The sequence below is a fragment of the Megalops cyprinoides genome, chromosome 11 (genome assembly GCF_013368585.1).
Source record: "Megalops cyprinoides isolate fMegCyp1 chromosome 11, fMegCyp1.pri, whole genome shotgun sequence".
In the NCBI taxonomy this organism is placed as follows: Eukaryota; Metazoa; Chordata; class Actinopteri; order Elopiformes; family Megalopidae; genus Megalops; species Megalops cyprinoides.
The window spans coordinates 23,511,146-23,523,409 of NC_050593.1; the positions used below are offsets into that span (position 1 = coordinate 23,511,146).

Below are 12,264 nucleotides of genomic sequence, written 5' to 3' on the forward strand. Positions count from 1 at the left end.
AATTTGAGGCATGGGTAAATTTGTGTGTGGGTGTGTGTATGCATACGTGTGAGCATGGTGTGCATGTGTGTGTGTGTGTGTGTGTGTGTGTGTGTGTATGGTGCATTTTTTGAATTGTTCTGTAATGTCCTGCTGGTGGCAGCAGTTGTATGTATATTGCAACATACCATGGTAATTTAAGAATGAAATAAAGGAAACAGACTACCACAACACTGCCCACAGAGTTATTTAGATAGGACACCATGCAAAGAGATTAGACAGTATCATCGGTATTTTACAAATAGCCATTACACAAGAAGTGCAAATAGATACATCTGGTTGAATAAATATTCACTAAAATATTTGGATATTTAGAAGTTATAATGTAACCATTACATTTTTGCTTTTAGAATACACTTAGAATATATGAGGCAAAAAATCAAATATTGGCTTAGCGTCAATCATTCAGCTCATTCAATACAATTTTATTATTATAATATTTATCAGTACCCTAATTGTGACAGAAATGCAGTACATATTTTATTAACTGCAGTCTAAGCATCTTCACAGAACCTTAAATCAATGTCAATGAAACACAGAAGTCTGGTTCAGAAGCTCAGTACTAACAGTAATAAGCCAAATGCCTGAGCGGCTACACCGTAATGTCAGCAAAAGCCTGAGGAGCGTGCCAGCGAGAAGGGGAACCACAGAACCGTTCGAATGAAACCGCCTCAGACCGGCGGAAACAGGAGAAGCACAAAGCGGGCAGGCCGTGGTCCTGTGCGCTGAGCGCAGCGGGAGCGCCGCACTGCAGAGCAGTCGCTGACCGAGCTGCCAAGAGATACGCACGGAAATCCGAGCCATCCGCGCGGAAAACGCTCTCCAGCCCCCGATGACATGGACAAATGGACCCGTCTGCCCGGCGCAGGGCCCGCAAACGTGGCTGGTGTCATGCCGCTATCACGTATGGCGCACCGTCCAGCAGGGGTGAAGCTGACGCCGGGCGGTCAGCAGGAGGCCTGCGCCCAGCTGCGCGGTGACGCAGTGGCACTGGGGGGGGGGGGGGGGGCTAAGCTGGAGCTATAGTAATGGATGTAGGCCTAGCTGTTGCAAAGCAATGGCAAGCTGCTTGACCACAATTAGAGAGTGTTGCGGTCCAGTGTTGATGCTGTAGTGTTTCAGCAGCCTGAAGGATGAGAGATGCCTGTAGCACAGAGACGGTAATGAGTGCAACCATGTGTGTAAATGCCTCACAAAGTAAATAGATCATCTGTTTGCAGGCTGACGGTTATGCCTTCCTACAAGAATACCGAGCACGCAGCAGTCAGCTTGGGAATTCCTCATGAAATCAAAGATGCGAAATACCATGACGACTACTCTCTCATGGCCAGTCAATTTCTTGTTGTTGTCCTCTAATCTGCAAAAGGCTGAAAGGTTACATGTTGCTCACACCTTTATAAAGGGAGCAGATTCATACCTAAACACGATTTATGAAAGTCAGAATTGGGCTGCCAGTGAACCTGACGTGGCGTACAACTGAGCCACTGCAGCATTCTGGAGTGGGAGCAGACACACCACACGAGTTTTGAAATCAGGGGGTCGTATGAGTCACCACCTCAGGACTCTGCAAAGATTTCCGTGCCATATGGTGCTGCCCGCTGGTCAGTTATGCTGCCCTGCAAGAAATTCATAAAGCACGGAGCATAACTCCAGGAATGTGTCTACAAGGCTTTACTGTGTTCAGTCTTTGGGTGTTTGTGGAAAATTCTAAAGGAAACATTACCACTTGGTTTTCACATCCATTAGTCACTGCCAATTACTGAATTACTCATTTCATAAAGAAGTCTTGTGGTGTCTCATATAGATGGTGTATTGGGCAGAGCTATGTGTATGTTACTGTGATTGAGAATTATAAAGGTTTGGAGCATTATGTGTCTTTAAATGGTGAAATCTGCTGAGTGCCTGCAGGCAGCCATAAGTGCTCAAAGCTGCTGAAGAGCCTCATGCTCTTTTAGGATTAGATATGTCCGGAAAGAAAAGGGCAATCCCCAGGCCATGGAGTCTGTTGGTGAGCCCTGGGAACATGTCCCCGAGATTTCCCCTGAGCGCAGTTTCGCTCGGTAACGCAGAGAAAATGAGAAGCCGTCTCTAGCGAAAATCCAGCATCTGTATCATTAAACACAGCAGTGCCTTTGAAGTTTTGCTGGGTTTCGGTTCCCTGCAAAATTACATGGGTCTGGGTGCTGCGATGAAATTGTTCTGCATCAAAGACTTCCATTAACTGCACCAAATATAGGAAATTCACCATTAACCCATAAGCGTTTTATTCATTTTCTGACTAAGAAAATATAGGTTGATGCATTCATCTCATTTTTGGACAAGTGCTGCACTGGATTCTGGCATCCCTATATTGAGAGTGATCAATTCAGAATTCTGGGTAATTTACCAGTTACATTTGTAATAATGATGTCAAGCTAAATTCCTGAAGGACTGGAGGACAAAATGCACTCATTTTTGTTCTGATCTACTGGTAATATCCTTCTTTAACTGGTCCAGTTATCATTGAATGTTAGCATTCACACCTTCATGCTTGAAAAAAACATATATGTCATAAAGTGTTTCTGGAGTAACAAGCATGTGTTGGAATCGTCCCTTGGAATATTGATTATTTGCAAAACATAAAGGATATTTTAGTAAATTTGTTTAATTGAGTACGTGAGAGAAGTAGTTGGTGCAAAAAACCTGCATCCACATCAAGGAGCATAGTTTGACCTTTCCTTATAGCTTTATAAGGCAGAGACCACAGATGATGTTTTCATTGGATTGGTTGCTGAGAAAGACTTTTCCCAACAGGCTGTGTACTGGGGTATCTCATGACTACATCTTAGACCTGTTCTAGAGGCCTGCATATCCGTGGGAATCCCACAGGACCCACAGAACCCCACATAATATCTGGCAGATCAGGATTCATTTTTACTGGAGCGGGTGGCCAGAAAATAGGCTGCGGAAAAGCTGGAGGGCCAAAATTATTTCGGCTATTTAAAAATGTTACTACTTTTGTCTTTTTGTTGTGGGTTTCTAATGAAAAATACAGTGATACGCTGTCATTTTCATCTCAATAGCAAATCACTGGGCATGCTTGTTTTACATGCTGACACACCCACTTTTTGTTGTTTTTGGAATGAGAAATTTAGTATTGAAGTAAACCAATTATTTCATTCCAAAACACAATATATCCTTTGCTTTACTTACGTGATAGTTGAAATTAACCATTTAAAATTCACATAATTTAGTGACCTGTGCTCTTACATTTATTCAATCTGATACGATGTGGACTAATTAAATTACAACTGTTTTTGTTGTTGTTTGTTTTTACAAAAATGCTATACAGTATATCCACTTTGCATCTACTCTACCTTTACTCAAGATTGGGAGGTAATTGAAGGTGATAGGCCTGTCCACACAAATAATTATTAAAAAAAAAAATTCTTTAAGGTTATAGGTGTATAGATGAAGCAAAGGGGGTCAACGGTGAAATATTTTAATTGTAGCCCTACAACTAGCTTTTATAAGACAAGTTGCATCTCCTGTTTGACACGGGAGCAGGTTAAAGTTCCATTTCATCTCAAGAATGGATATAGAGCACTTTGAAAAAAAAGAATGTGTCAGATGTCATGTTTTGCCAAATAATTCCTTTTAAAGCAGACCTAAAATGTGTTTTTTAACAGTCTAAGAACAAAAATATTTCACACGCACAGAAATTTTCCTATAAGGATTCATTTCTGATGAAAATACACTTGAAAAATTTGCATTAATCATGTTTAGTAACAAGACTCTTTGTGCTGAGCCCAGGTTATTAATAAAAATGAGTAGGACATTTTAGGATGCGAACTTTGCATGAGCGGGCGGGCCCCTCACTTTATGTACTTGGGGCTCTGCATTCTGTTTAGTGAGTGTTTTCTTTTCATGATGCTCTGATATATTAACGGAACAACAGGGGCTTTATTTTCTTTGTCTCCTAATGTGTATTCTCTGTCGAGAGGAGTTCTTCCTCAGATTGTATTCTCCCAGGCAGTTGTAGGTTTTGTGACACTCAGTGCCATGCAGTGTTGGTTGTTCTTTATTGCTGAAATGAAAGGAGGTGGATGAATATGAAATGTCAGTGTTTCTCTCTGCAACAGAAACACCACATCCTAAGGGTGTGAGTAGAAGCAGACATCTACTGTCAAAGGGCCAAGACAAGAGGTGGGCTTGGTGCTGCAAGCCATGGTAGCACAGAACAGCCAGAGGAAACAACTTTGTGCATTTTATGGGAGTTTAATCCCTGGGAAAAGCTGAGCTGTAGGTGGTTTTGGCCATCCTGCAATTAATTTTTAAGGGCTCTCTGAGTCCGTTTATTTAAATATGAATACCTCCAAGTCAATTCCACCAATTAAAGCAGCATGCAGGTTTTTACAGTATAAAGGCCCCAGGAGCAGGTGTTAGCGAAACCTTTAATGGGTGAATCAGGCTTAAAGAATCTTACGCACAGTCTGACTGCAAGCACTCCAAACTAATGTATTTTTAAATGGTTGCCCAGCTTTCACAAGTGTATTAAAAAATGACAGATCTGGCATGGTGATGCCCGCAGCTCAGAGTCACTGTTTCATGAAGCATGGTGTTTTAGTCAGGTAACAAGGGAATATGACAGTTATGTTTCAAACATGTTTGTGTAAAAACATCTCCTGTCAATCAGTTGTGAATAAACCGATTTTTTTACCATCTCAAATCCCGCTGTGTGTGGAGCTGCTTTCCGTTCCAGGGAAGACAGCCCCATGGGAAGGGGAAGAGTCATCCTGCTGGCTAACTGAGCCTGCTTCTCTTCAGAGGTTCACTCGCCACTAAGTTTGTATGCATGGGGAGTTGGGAGTGTCCTCCAGCTCCTGGATTTGGTCGTGTGGTGGCTGGTGGTTGGTTTTGTTGGAGTTTGTCATTGCGGCAGTTAGCAGTGGTTTCTTGTGCAGGGTTTATTGGTGGTGGTTGGTTGTTAGTTGGTTTCTATTGATTTGGCAGACATCCCTATGTAGGGCAACGTAACCGAGCATCAGAAGATATGCAGAATACAGTGAATAAATAAGCAAGCACATTACTAACAGTAACCAATATGTTTATACCAAAGCCACCCATCTGGCAGAAAAAAAAACATTTTTCTTTTTAGGTTTTCACATTATAGGAGAGCCCACTGGCTCTCTCCCTCATTCAGTGGCAGGCATTGTTGTTGGTGGTCCTGTAGGTGGCCATGGGGTCACAGCTAAAGAGTGTGTCTGTGATGGCCCAGGCGTCAGCACCAGATAACCTCATCCTGAAAGGGGCACGTCACGATCTGCCGTGCACCCAGAGTTCAAGGCAGGCAAACGTATCACAAAACGCTGAAGTGCAGAGAAAAGAGACCGCCTTCCCCAGCTCTCATTATCGAGTTTCAGAGCCCTGTTTTCCTTGGCACTCTGAGCGCCCGCACCGCTGTTTGATATGTGCACCGCTGTAGACCACAGATTGTATTATGGTTCTGGAATGTTCTCTGAGGGAGGGGTGAGAGATACTGCAGTAAAAGAGACATCAGCTACAAAGAAGGTGGCAAAGGGTTGTGTTGCACTGAGAGAAGCCGATCCCCAGGCAGAGATGTGAGCATTTTCTATGAACATGTCAAAAATGTATTTTGCGCTTGGTGTTAGCCCATTGGACTCCTTTTAACTGCTGTGGTAGGTACTGTTATGATCATTATCCATTTACTTGGCAGACCCTCTTACCCACATATTATACATTTATAGAAACAATTCACCTTACTCAGAGATACAACAGCCACCTTGGAATTGAGCCTCCAACCCTCTGGTTACAAACCCAATTCTTTACCCACAAAACCACATTGCCTGAAGATGATGTCTGTTGATAAGCCTCACAGTAGAATGTGCACTCAAGACTGAATATGATTTTTGTGCTTTTTACTTGTGGGACTTAGAATGAGGCTGTAAACATTTCACATGCGTGACTGTACAAACAGAAAACTGGAGCAATATCATATCCTAAATCCTCAGCTTGTCACCCTTCAATGTGTCGTGTCCAGGAGATGGCAACCTTGGAAAGATCTTGCACCCACAGATAGCCTGCTCCCTACCTCTAACTGCAGTTCCACTGCAGGTCACTGAGTGACTCTTATTAGAGCAGGTTCTCTCCATTTTCAGGGACCACACCAGCATGTCCTGTGTGACAAGACTTCCCAATGGGCTGTTACGGTACTAGTTCACGCTGTGATGTGCACACAAAGACAAACACATGCACACAGACACATATGCACTCTTAGACAGACCATCACACACATGCAGGCAGCCAGCCAGCCAGCCATGCACTGACATACGCATGTAAGGCCTATGCATGTAGGTGTGTACCTATATCTGTATACTTATGACAGTTTTAATGATTAAGGTATTATTTCAGGATAGTCTTTAGAATAGAAATATGTATTTTTTTCCTCACTCTGCTGGATTCTAGAGTGTGAACTTCTCAACGTGTGTAGGAGTTGGCCTTTTTAGAGGAGGTCAAGATTTCTGCACTTGAAAGCATGCCTCTGAAAAACTGTGTCTCTTTAGCATTTTGCGTATGTGCTGTCGTGCCGTCATGTCGAGATTTAATGACTGAGTCGATGGTGGATATCAAAGATCTCTCAAACTCAGCCTTGCACAGACACTCTGTGGGACGCAGGTTGATTGTGGAGGGGCTTTGAAGCAACTTGTTGGAAGGGGATCTGTTAATGTAAAACATTTCCTTTTCAAAGTCAGTTATTCAAACACATAGTAGGTCTGTGCTCACAGGAACGAGTCCCAGTGGCCCTCAAGAGTGCCCCCGCCATCAATTTGCAGAAATAAGTAGTTTAGCTATCGACATTGCCAAGGATTAAAGTATTTCTGTCTCAGAGATATTCTTTCTCAGCTCTTTAAAAGTACATTTGTCATGTCACTAAGAGCATAAAAAGACAATAGACAATTTTCTATAGGTATTTAATTACACCAAAGGAATTTAATATGTGGCATTTTATATGGCCTACCTTCTCTGAAGCTGGCGGTTTAGGCTGCCCTGCCCCCGTTTGATTTATCCAAGTGCGATATGCGAGACCATTTATTATACTTTTGATGTCGAGAATTGAGTAGTTTGTTTGGTCAAGCAGGCTTGCCATGTATGTGACTCCTGGCAGTCGAGCCACCTCGAGGTCACATGTCTCTGTTTCCTAAGCCACCAAATACTGGAGAGGACTGTGTTAGCTGAGATTCAGTCGCATGTCCTGTTTCCTAAGCCTCCAAATACTAGAGAGGACTGTGTTAGCTGAGATCCAGTAGCACGTCCTATATGTTCAGAAATCTAGTGTATGTTCAGCAGGTTTATAAATCTACAGTTATTGCTTAATAAAGGGCCCTGCCAGTTTCACATGGCCAGGATACAGTCATGTGGAAGCAGACTTCTGTGTGCGATCCTTTGATGTGGGCGCAACAATGAATGGTGTACCCCTGAGACAAGGTGCTAAATGATCACCATGTGTTCCATTGATTTTTTTTTTTTAGATGAACTGTGTTAAAGGGAAGCTATGGCTGTTCTCTGCAGTATACATGTCATTTAACATGAATATCTTTATTTATTTAAGGCTTAAATTAATTTAATGTGGTTTGGAAAATGTCAGTAAGTATTTAAAAGTGGTAGGAAGTTGTAAGCATAAACTAGTCAACTGCCTTTACAAGGCTACTTGTGGATTTTAGGTACATCCAGCCACTTTCCTAGGGTTCTGAATTTCATAGAAAAGGACACTAGGTGTCCCTTTGCCTTCTGGGCCTGTGACTGTTGGGGGGATCTTTAGGCCCGCTCTGTGGTCTGTGGTGGAGGCCCCCTCCGTGTGGCGGGGATGACCCCACCCTAGGTGCTTCTCTTTCAGGCTTCGTTATCCCCTCTCCTTCAGCTGTCCCAGGGAGCTCGGCTAATTACCACCAGGCCCAGGCCCCGCTCTCAGTGGGCCCGCCTCTGATCTGACCTGACAAGTCCTACGCTACCGTTTCCTCATGCACTTTAACTCACACCACATTTTCCTCCAGCGAATCTCTACATTCTCGTCCAAAGTAGACCGTCCCCCCCAAGTCAACATCTGTGTTGAATCTGCAGGCGTGTGCTGCCGAGTACTGATAGATGCTAAGTTGAAGATTGACTTTGATCCCCTCCCATTCCACACTGCCTCACCCTCCAACCCCTCTTCCTGCCATGCTGTTTCAATGCCTGCATTTGCGAATAGACTGCTGTTGTGTTGGGCAACCTTGGCAGAGAGCTGAAGTGCAAAGGGCAGCCTGAGTTGGATCCTTATGGGTCTGAGTGCAGCTGTTTCTAGTGAAGAGGATCCTCCATGGATCCTCCTCTGTGTCCTGGTAATCCCAACATCCAGCGCCATATCCTGTTCAACCAGCTGTGGATTCAGCAAAGTCAATAACACACTCTACACTATGTTGTCACCATTTTGCCATTAAATAAAATGTTTTTCTGTACTACTTTTTCATATTTATCTGACTTTTCTGCCCTATATGGTTTTGTTGTTGGATAATAAATCCAATACAGATAAAAGATCATTTATTCTTTCTTTGTGTGCGGGACTGTAGGTGTCAGCCCTGAACAAATGGTACTTTTCTTTGAAGTATGTATTAAGTGCACAGTGGTTGTTATTGCTCTTAAAATGTTAAGTGTACTTTGATAACAAATGCAGAGTAAAATGCAATTTTCCCAAGGTGTATTTTTCTTATATTCCCCGTCCTGCATGCTCATTATCAATTGAATGTACACATGGCCGTGTATTGCATGTTTTTTACTGGGTCAATGTATAAATGTGCATTTCTATTGAAAGTTGAAATGAGTGTGTATTCAATACTGGGAATCTGTGATGAGGTGTCTGAACTGTTGCCTTAATTCAACATTATGATGATGAGAGGGCATTGTGTGCCTAAAACATGCGTTTTCCTGCACACTGGAAGCTTATTACAGCTCTCTGCTGTGAAGACCCTTTGGCCCAGATTCAACCCCACTGCAACAAACTTAAGCAAGTGTTACCTTTCTTTGCTTCTCAAAGAGTATGTATGAATCCAGTGTAAAAAAAATTACAAGGTAAAATTAAGCAATATGTAAATTGCAATTAGATTGAGGCCTTTTAAGGTCTTCTTTACTGTGGTGTGGGGTAACTTGCGAAAAAGGCACAAATTTAGCTCAAATTAAACCTTATGATATCAATCTATTGTATTTTTGCAAGTTACAGTGTGTAAAAAGCTCCATTTTCTTTTCTCGTTCACTTGGGGGACTTTGTCAATTTCTTGCATCTATAGGAGATGGAAATTTTGACAGGACATAGTGGAACAGTGTTTCTCCCAGTGCTGTTCAGTCAGAGTGGGCATCGATGTTAAAAATGTTCTGGAAGAAGTTGGAGCTACTGAATTCATTAATTTTGCATCATTTCAACTCTTTCCTTAAATCCCTGCATCCCTCTTTTTTGCCACATACATGCCCTGATTGCATTAACTCTTTGAGAAGGTAGGTACATGATGTTGCTTTTTAACCTGTTTATTCAGCACAGTCTATTTGTACTTTTAGTTTTTTTTTTTTTTTTATTTCTCTTTGTGATTTTTAATGCTTACATAATGAATGCCATTTGTAAGAATTCAAATCAATGTGTCAATTTTTGTGTGTGTGGGGGCGGGGGTGGTGTAGGTGGAAGCCAGGGAGACCATTCCAAAGATGCTGGCAGAGTTGAACTTGGGTCGCACAGAGAAGTGTGTGCGGGTCAACTCTGTGTCCAGTGGCCTGGCGGACACTGACCTGGAGGTCATCCTACAGTCTGCAGTGCTGCCCCCAGCCCTGATGCTGCCCAAGGTGGAGGACATCACGGAAGTGCAGTGGGTGAGTGGGCAGCAGCTTCTTTAATGTCAGCATGGTGTGTGTGTGTGTGTGTGTGTGTGTGAACGTGCGTGTGCAGCTGCTTCACAGCACCTCACAGAAATATCAAAGAGGCGTGGTGTTTTTGGAAATCTGCACTTGTTGTCTCCTTTACAGTTTACCCAGGGCTGTTCTCTGAAAAAATGATCAGCAGTGCACCTTGCTTTCATCACTACATTGGTGAATCTTGTTGGAACTCGAAAACTTTCTGGAAGAAGTCACAAGATATTTCACAATGAACCCCAGGCATGTTGGATGCACCAAGCATATATTCAACCAGCGGCAAACACAAGTCAGATTTAGGAATTCTTAGTATGTCCAAGAAAACGCTTTCCTCAGGTTTTATTCCTAGTGTTTTTATTTACAGCCCTGGGTTGGCTTTAATCGATGACTGTGGGATTGCTGTCTCTTGTGCCAGGTAAGTGGATGAGATCAAGAGAGGGTGAGCCGGCGGAACGCGGTGTGCCAGTACACAGACCCCACTGTGCCGCGCCCTCCAGGTGTGTTGTGCCGTGTGAACAGGCGCGGCGTGGTAATGAAAAAAGGTGCCATGCGGAATGACCCCGGCACCGTCGTGAGGTGGGCTGTCTGAGAACCGCCAACCTGAGAGAGCGACTAAAAAAAAAATCAACCCGTTCGCACCGGAGCCGGCACGGACCATGCAGCTCGCAGTCACGTGTGTTAATCTGTGTCAGAGCGGCGACAAGCATGGCCTCTGCTCCTGCAAGTACAAAGGGGGCCTTTCAAAGCGTGACATTGCGTTATCAAATTACAACGGAATGCATTTTTATATTTCTAGGTGCCACAAAGTGATATATTCAGATACACAATATTCAGATGCCAGGGATACAAAAAGTTTACTCATAGAGTGCGCAGGGCGAGGTAGGAAATTGTAAGCCTGACAAAACAAGAGAAAGCGAGAAATACTAAAAATATCTGTGACATTTTTTCATTTTTTTTTCCAGCCGTCTTTAAAGAACACAGCAGTGTTCATGTATAAACTCATGAAGTAAGAGGAAACCACAGGCCTCTTCAAAAGAATTATAACAAACTTTTCCTCCTCTTTGTAAAATGGGAATTGATCCACATCTCTGAGCCAGGGGGAGAGACGAAGTGTTTTTCTTGGCAACTGCTCAAAAAGCAGATGACATTTTGAAATCTGACTTGGAAGTCATAGATGTCTTGAAATAAGTACAATTTCGACTTTTACCCACTGCGGTACTCCGGGAAAACTGGAGGCCACTTAAAATCCTGCCATGTGGTCGGCAGCTATTAGAAACCGAACAACGGACTGGGAAGAAACACACTATTGAAGCACCTTGGCAATTCATTTTGCTTGTGAGGGTGGGAAGGTGGCCATGATATTTTGCTGAGAGATTTGACACAAGCATAAATGGCAGTGCTGCTCCAAAGAGCTTGCGTGTCTCCCTGAGGTCTCCTGAGAGGCTCACAGACTCCACCCCTAAAAGGGAAGGCCTGGCACCCTAAGCCGCTGACTGGATGCCGGCGTGTCTGCTCCACAAAGCCGGGGACGTCGATGACGGGCTGCAACTTCAAGGCGAACCGTCGCCGTGGCTCCCCTATAAAAGTCCACAGCACAGATGTCAGTTACTCACAGGTCAGGAGACAGCGACATCATTAAACACTGTTTCCTGATCGGCTCCATATGTGTCTCTCAGGTGCGGATTTGGCGATGTCCAACAGGGTTGTATGATCCCGCTGTAGGCGCTCTCTCCCTCCCCCTCCCCTCCCCTCCACTCCACAAAACCACCTACCCATGCACACACACACACACACACACACACACACACACACACACACATTCACAGTTGATGTGTGGAGGCTGTGCAGTGGAACAGAAATGTGTGTGTATTCAGCAGCTCTGCATGACTTTTTGAAAGACCTGAAAGGAGTCATAATGTCTTTACTAGGGGGAAGGACGAAGGGAAGGGGGGGTAGTCTGGTTCTTACAGCTACTTGGGGCAAGAGGCAGGAAGTTTTTAACTAGTGGTTTTAATTAGTGCAGATCTGTTTCCTGGGTAGCTCTCTGTTTCTCCCCTTTTAATCACAGACAGGTGTTCAGTCAGTTTCTCCTCTTGCTGGTTTCTCAATCATTTTGACCTTAAAGAAGGATATTGCAGTAACATCTCAACAAAATGATACAAAAGACATCAGCCCGGTGACCCTATAAAGTAAATCTTAGTTTAGCCTAATTTTATTTTCATGTATTTTAACATTTGCATATTTATGTATATTACGACATTTGTGTGTCCCTGATCTGACATGAACAAATTATTTTTT

General features: G+C 43.5%; 1 protein-coding gene across 1 annotated transcript in view; it reads left to right on the top strand.

The window, feature by feature from the left end:
* Positions 1-12,264, top strand: part of clybl (citrate lyase beta like) — a 73,373-nt gene that overhangs the window by 38,758 nt on the left and 22,351 nt on the right. The window contains exon 3 of the mRNA XM_036541382.1: positions 9,739-9,927. Within this exon, the coding sequence (XP_036397275.1) occupies positions 9,739-9,927 (189 nt within the window). The remainder of the gene's footprint in view (positions 1-9,738; positions 9,928-12,264) is intronic.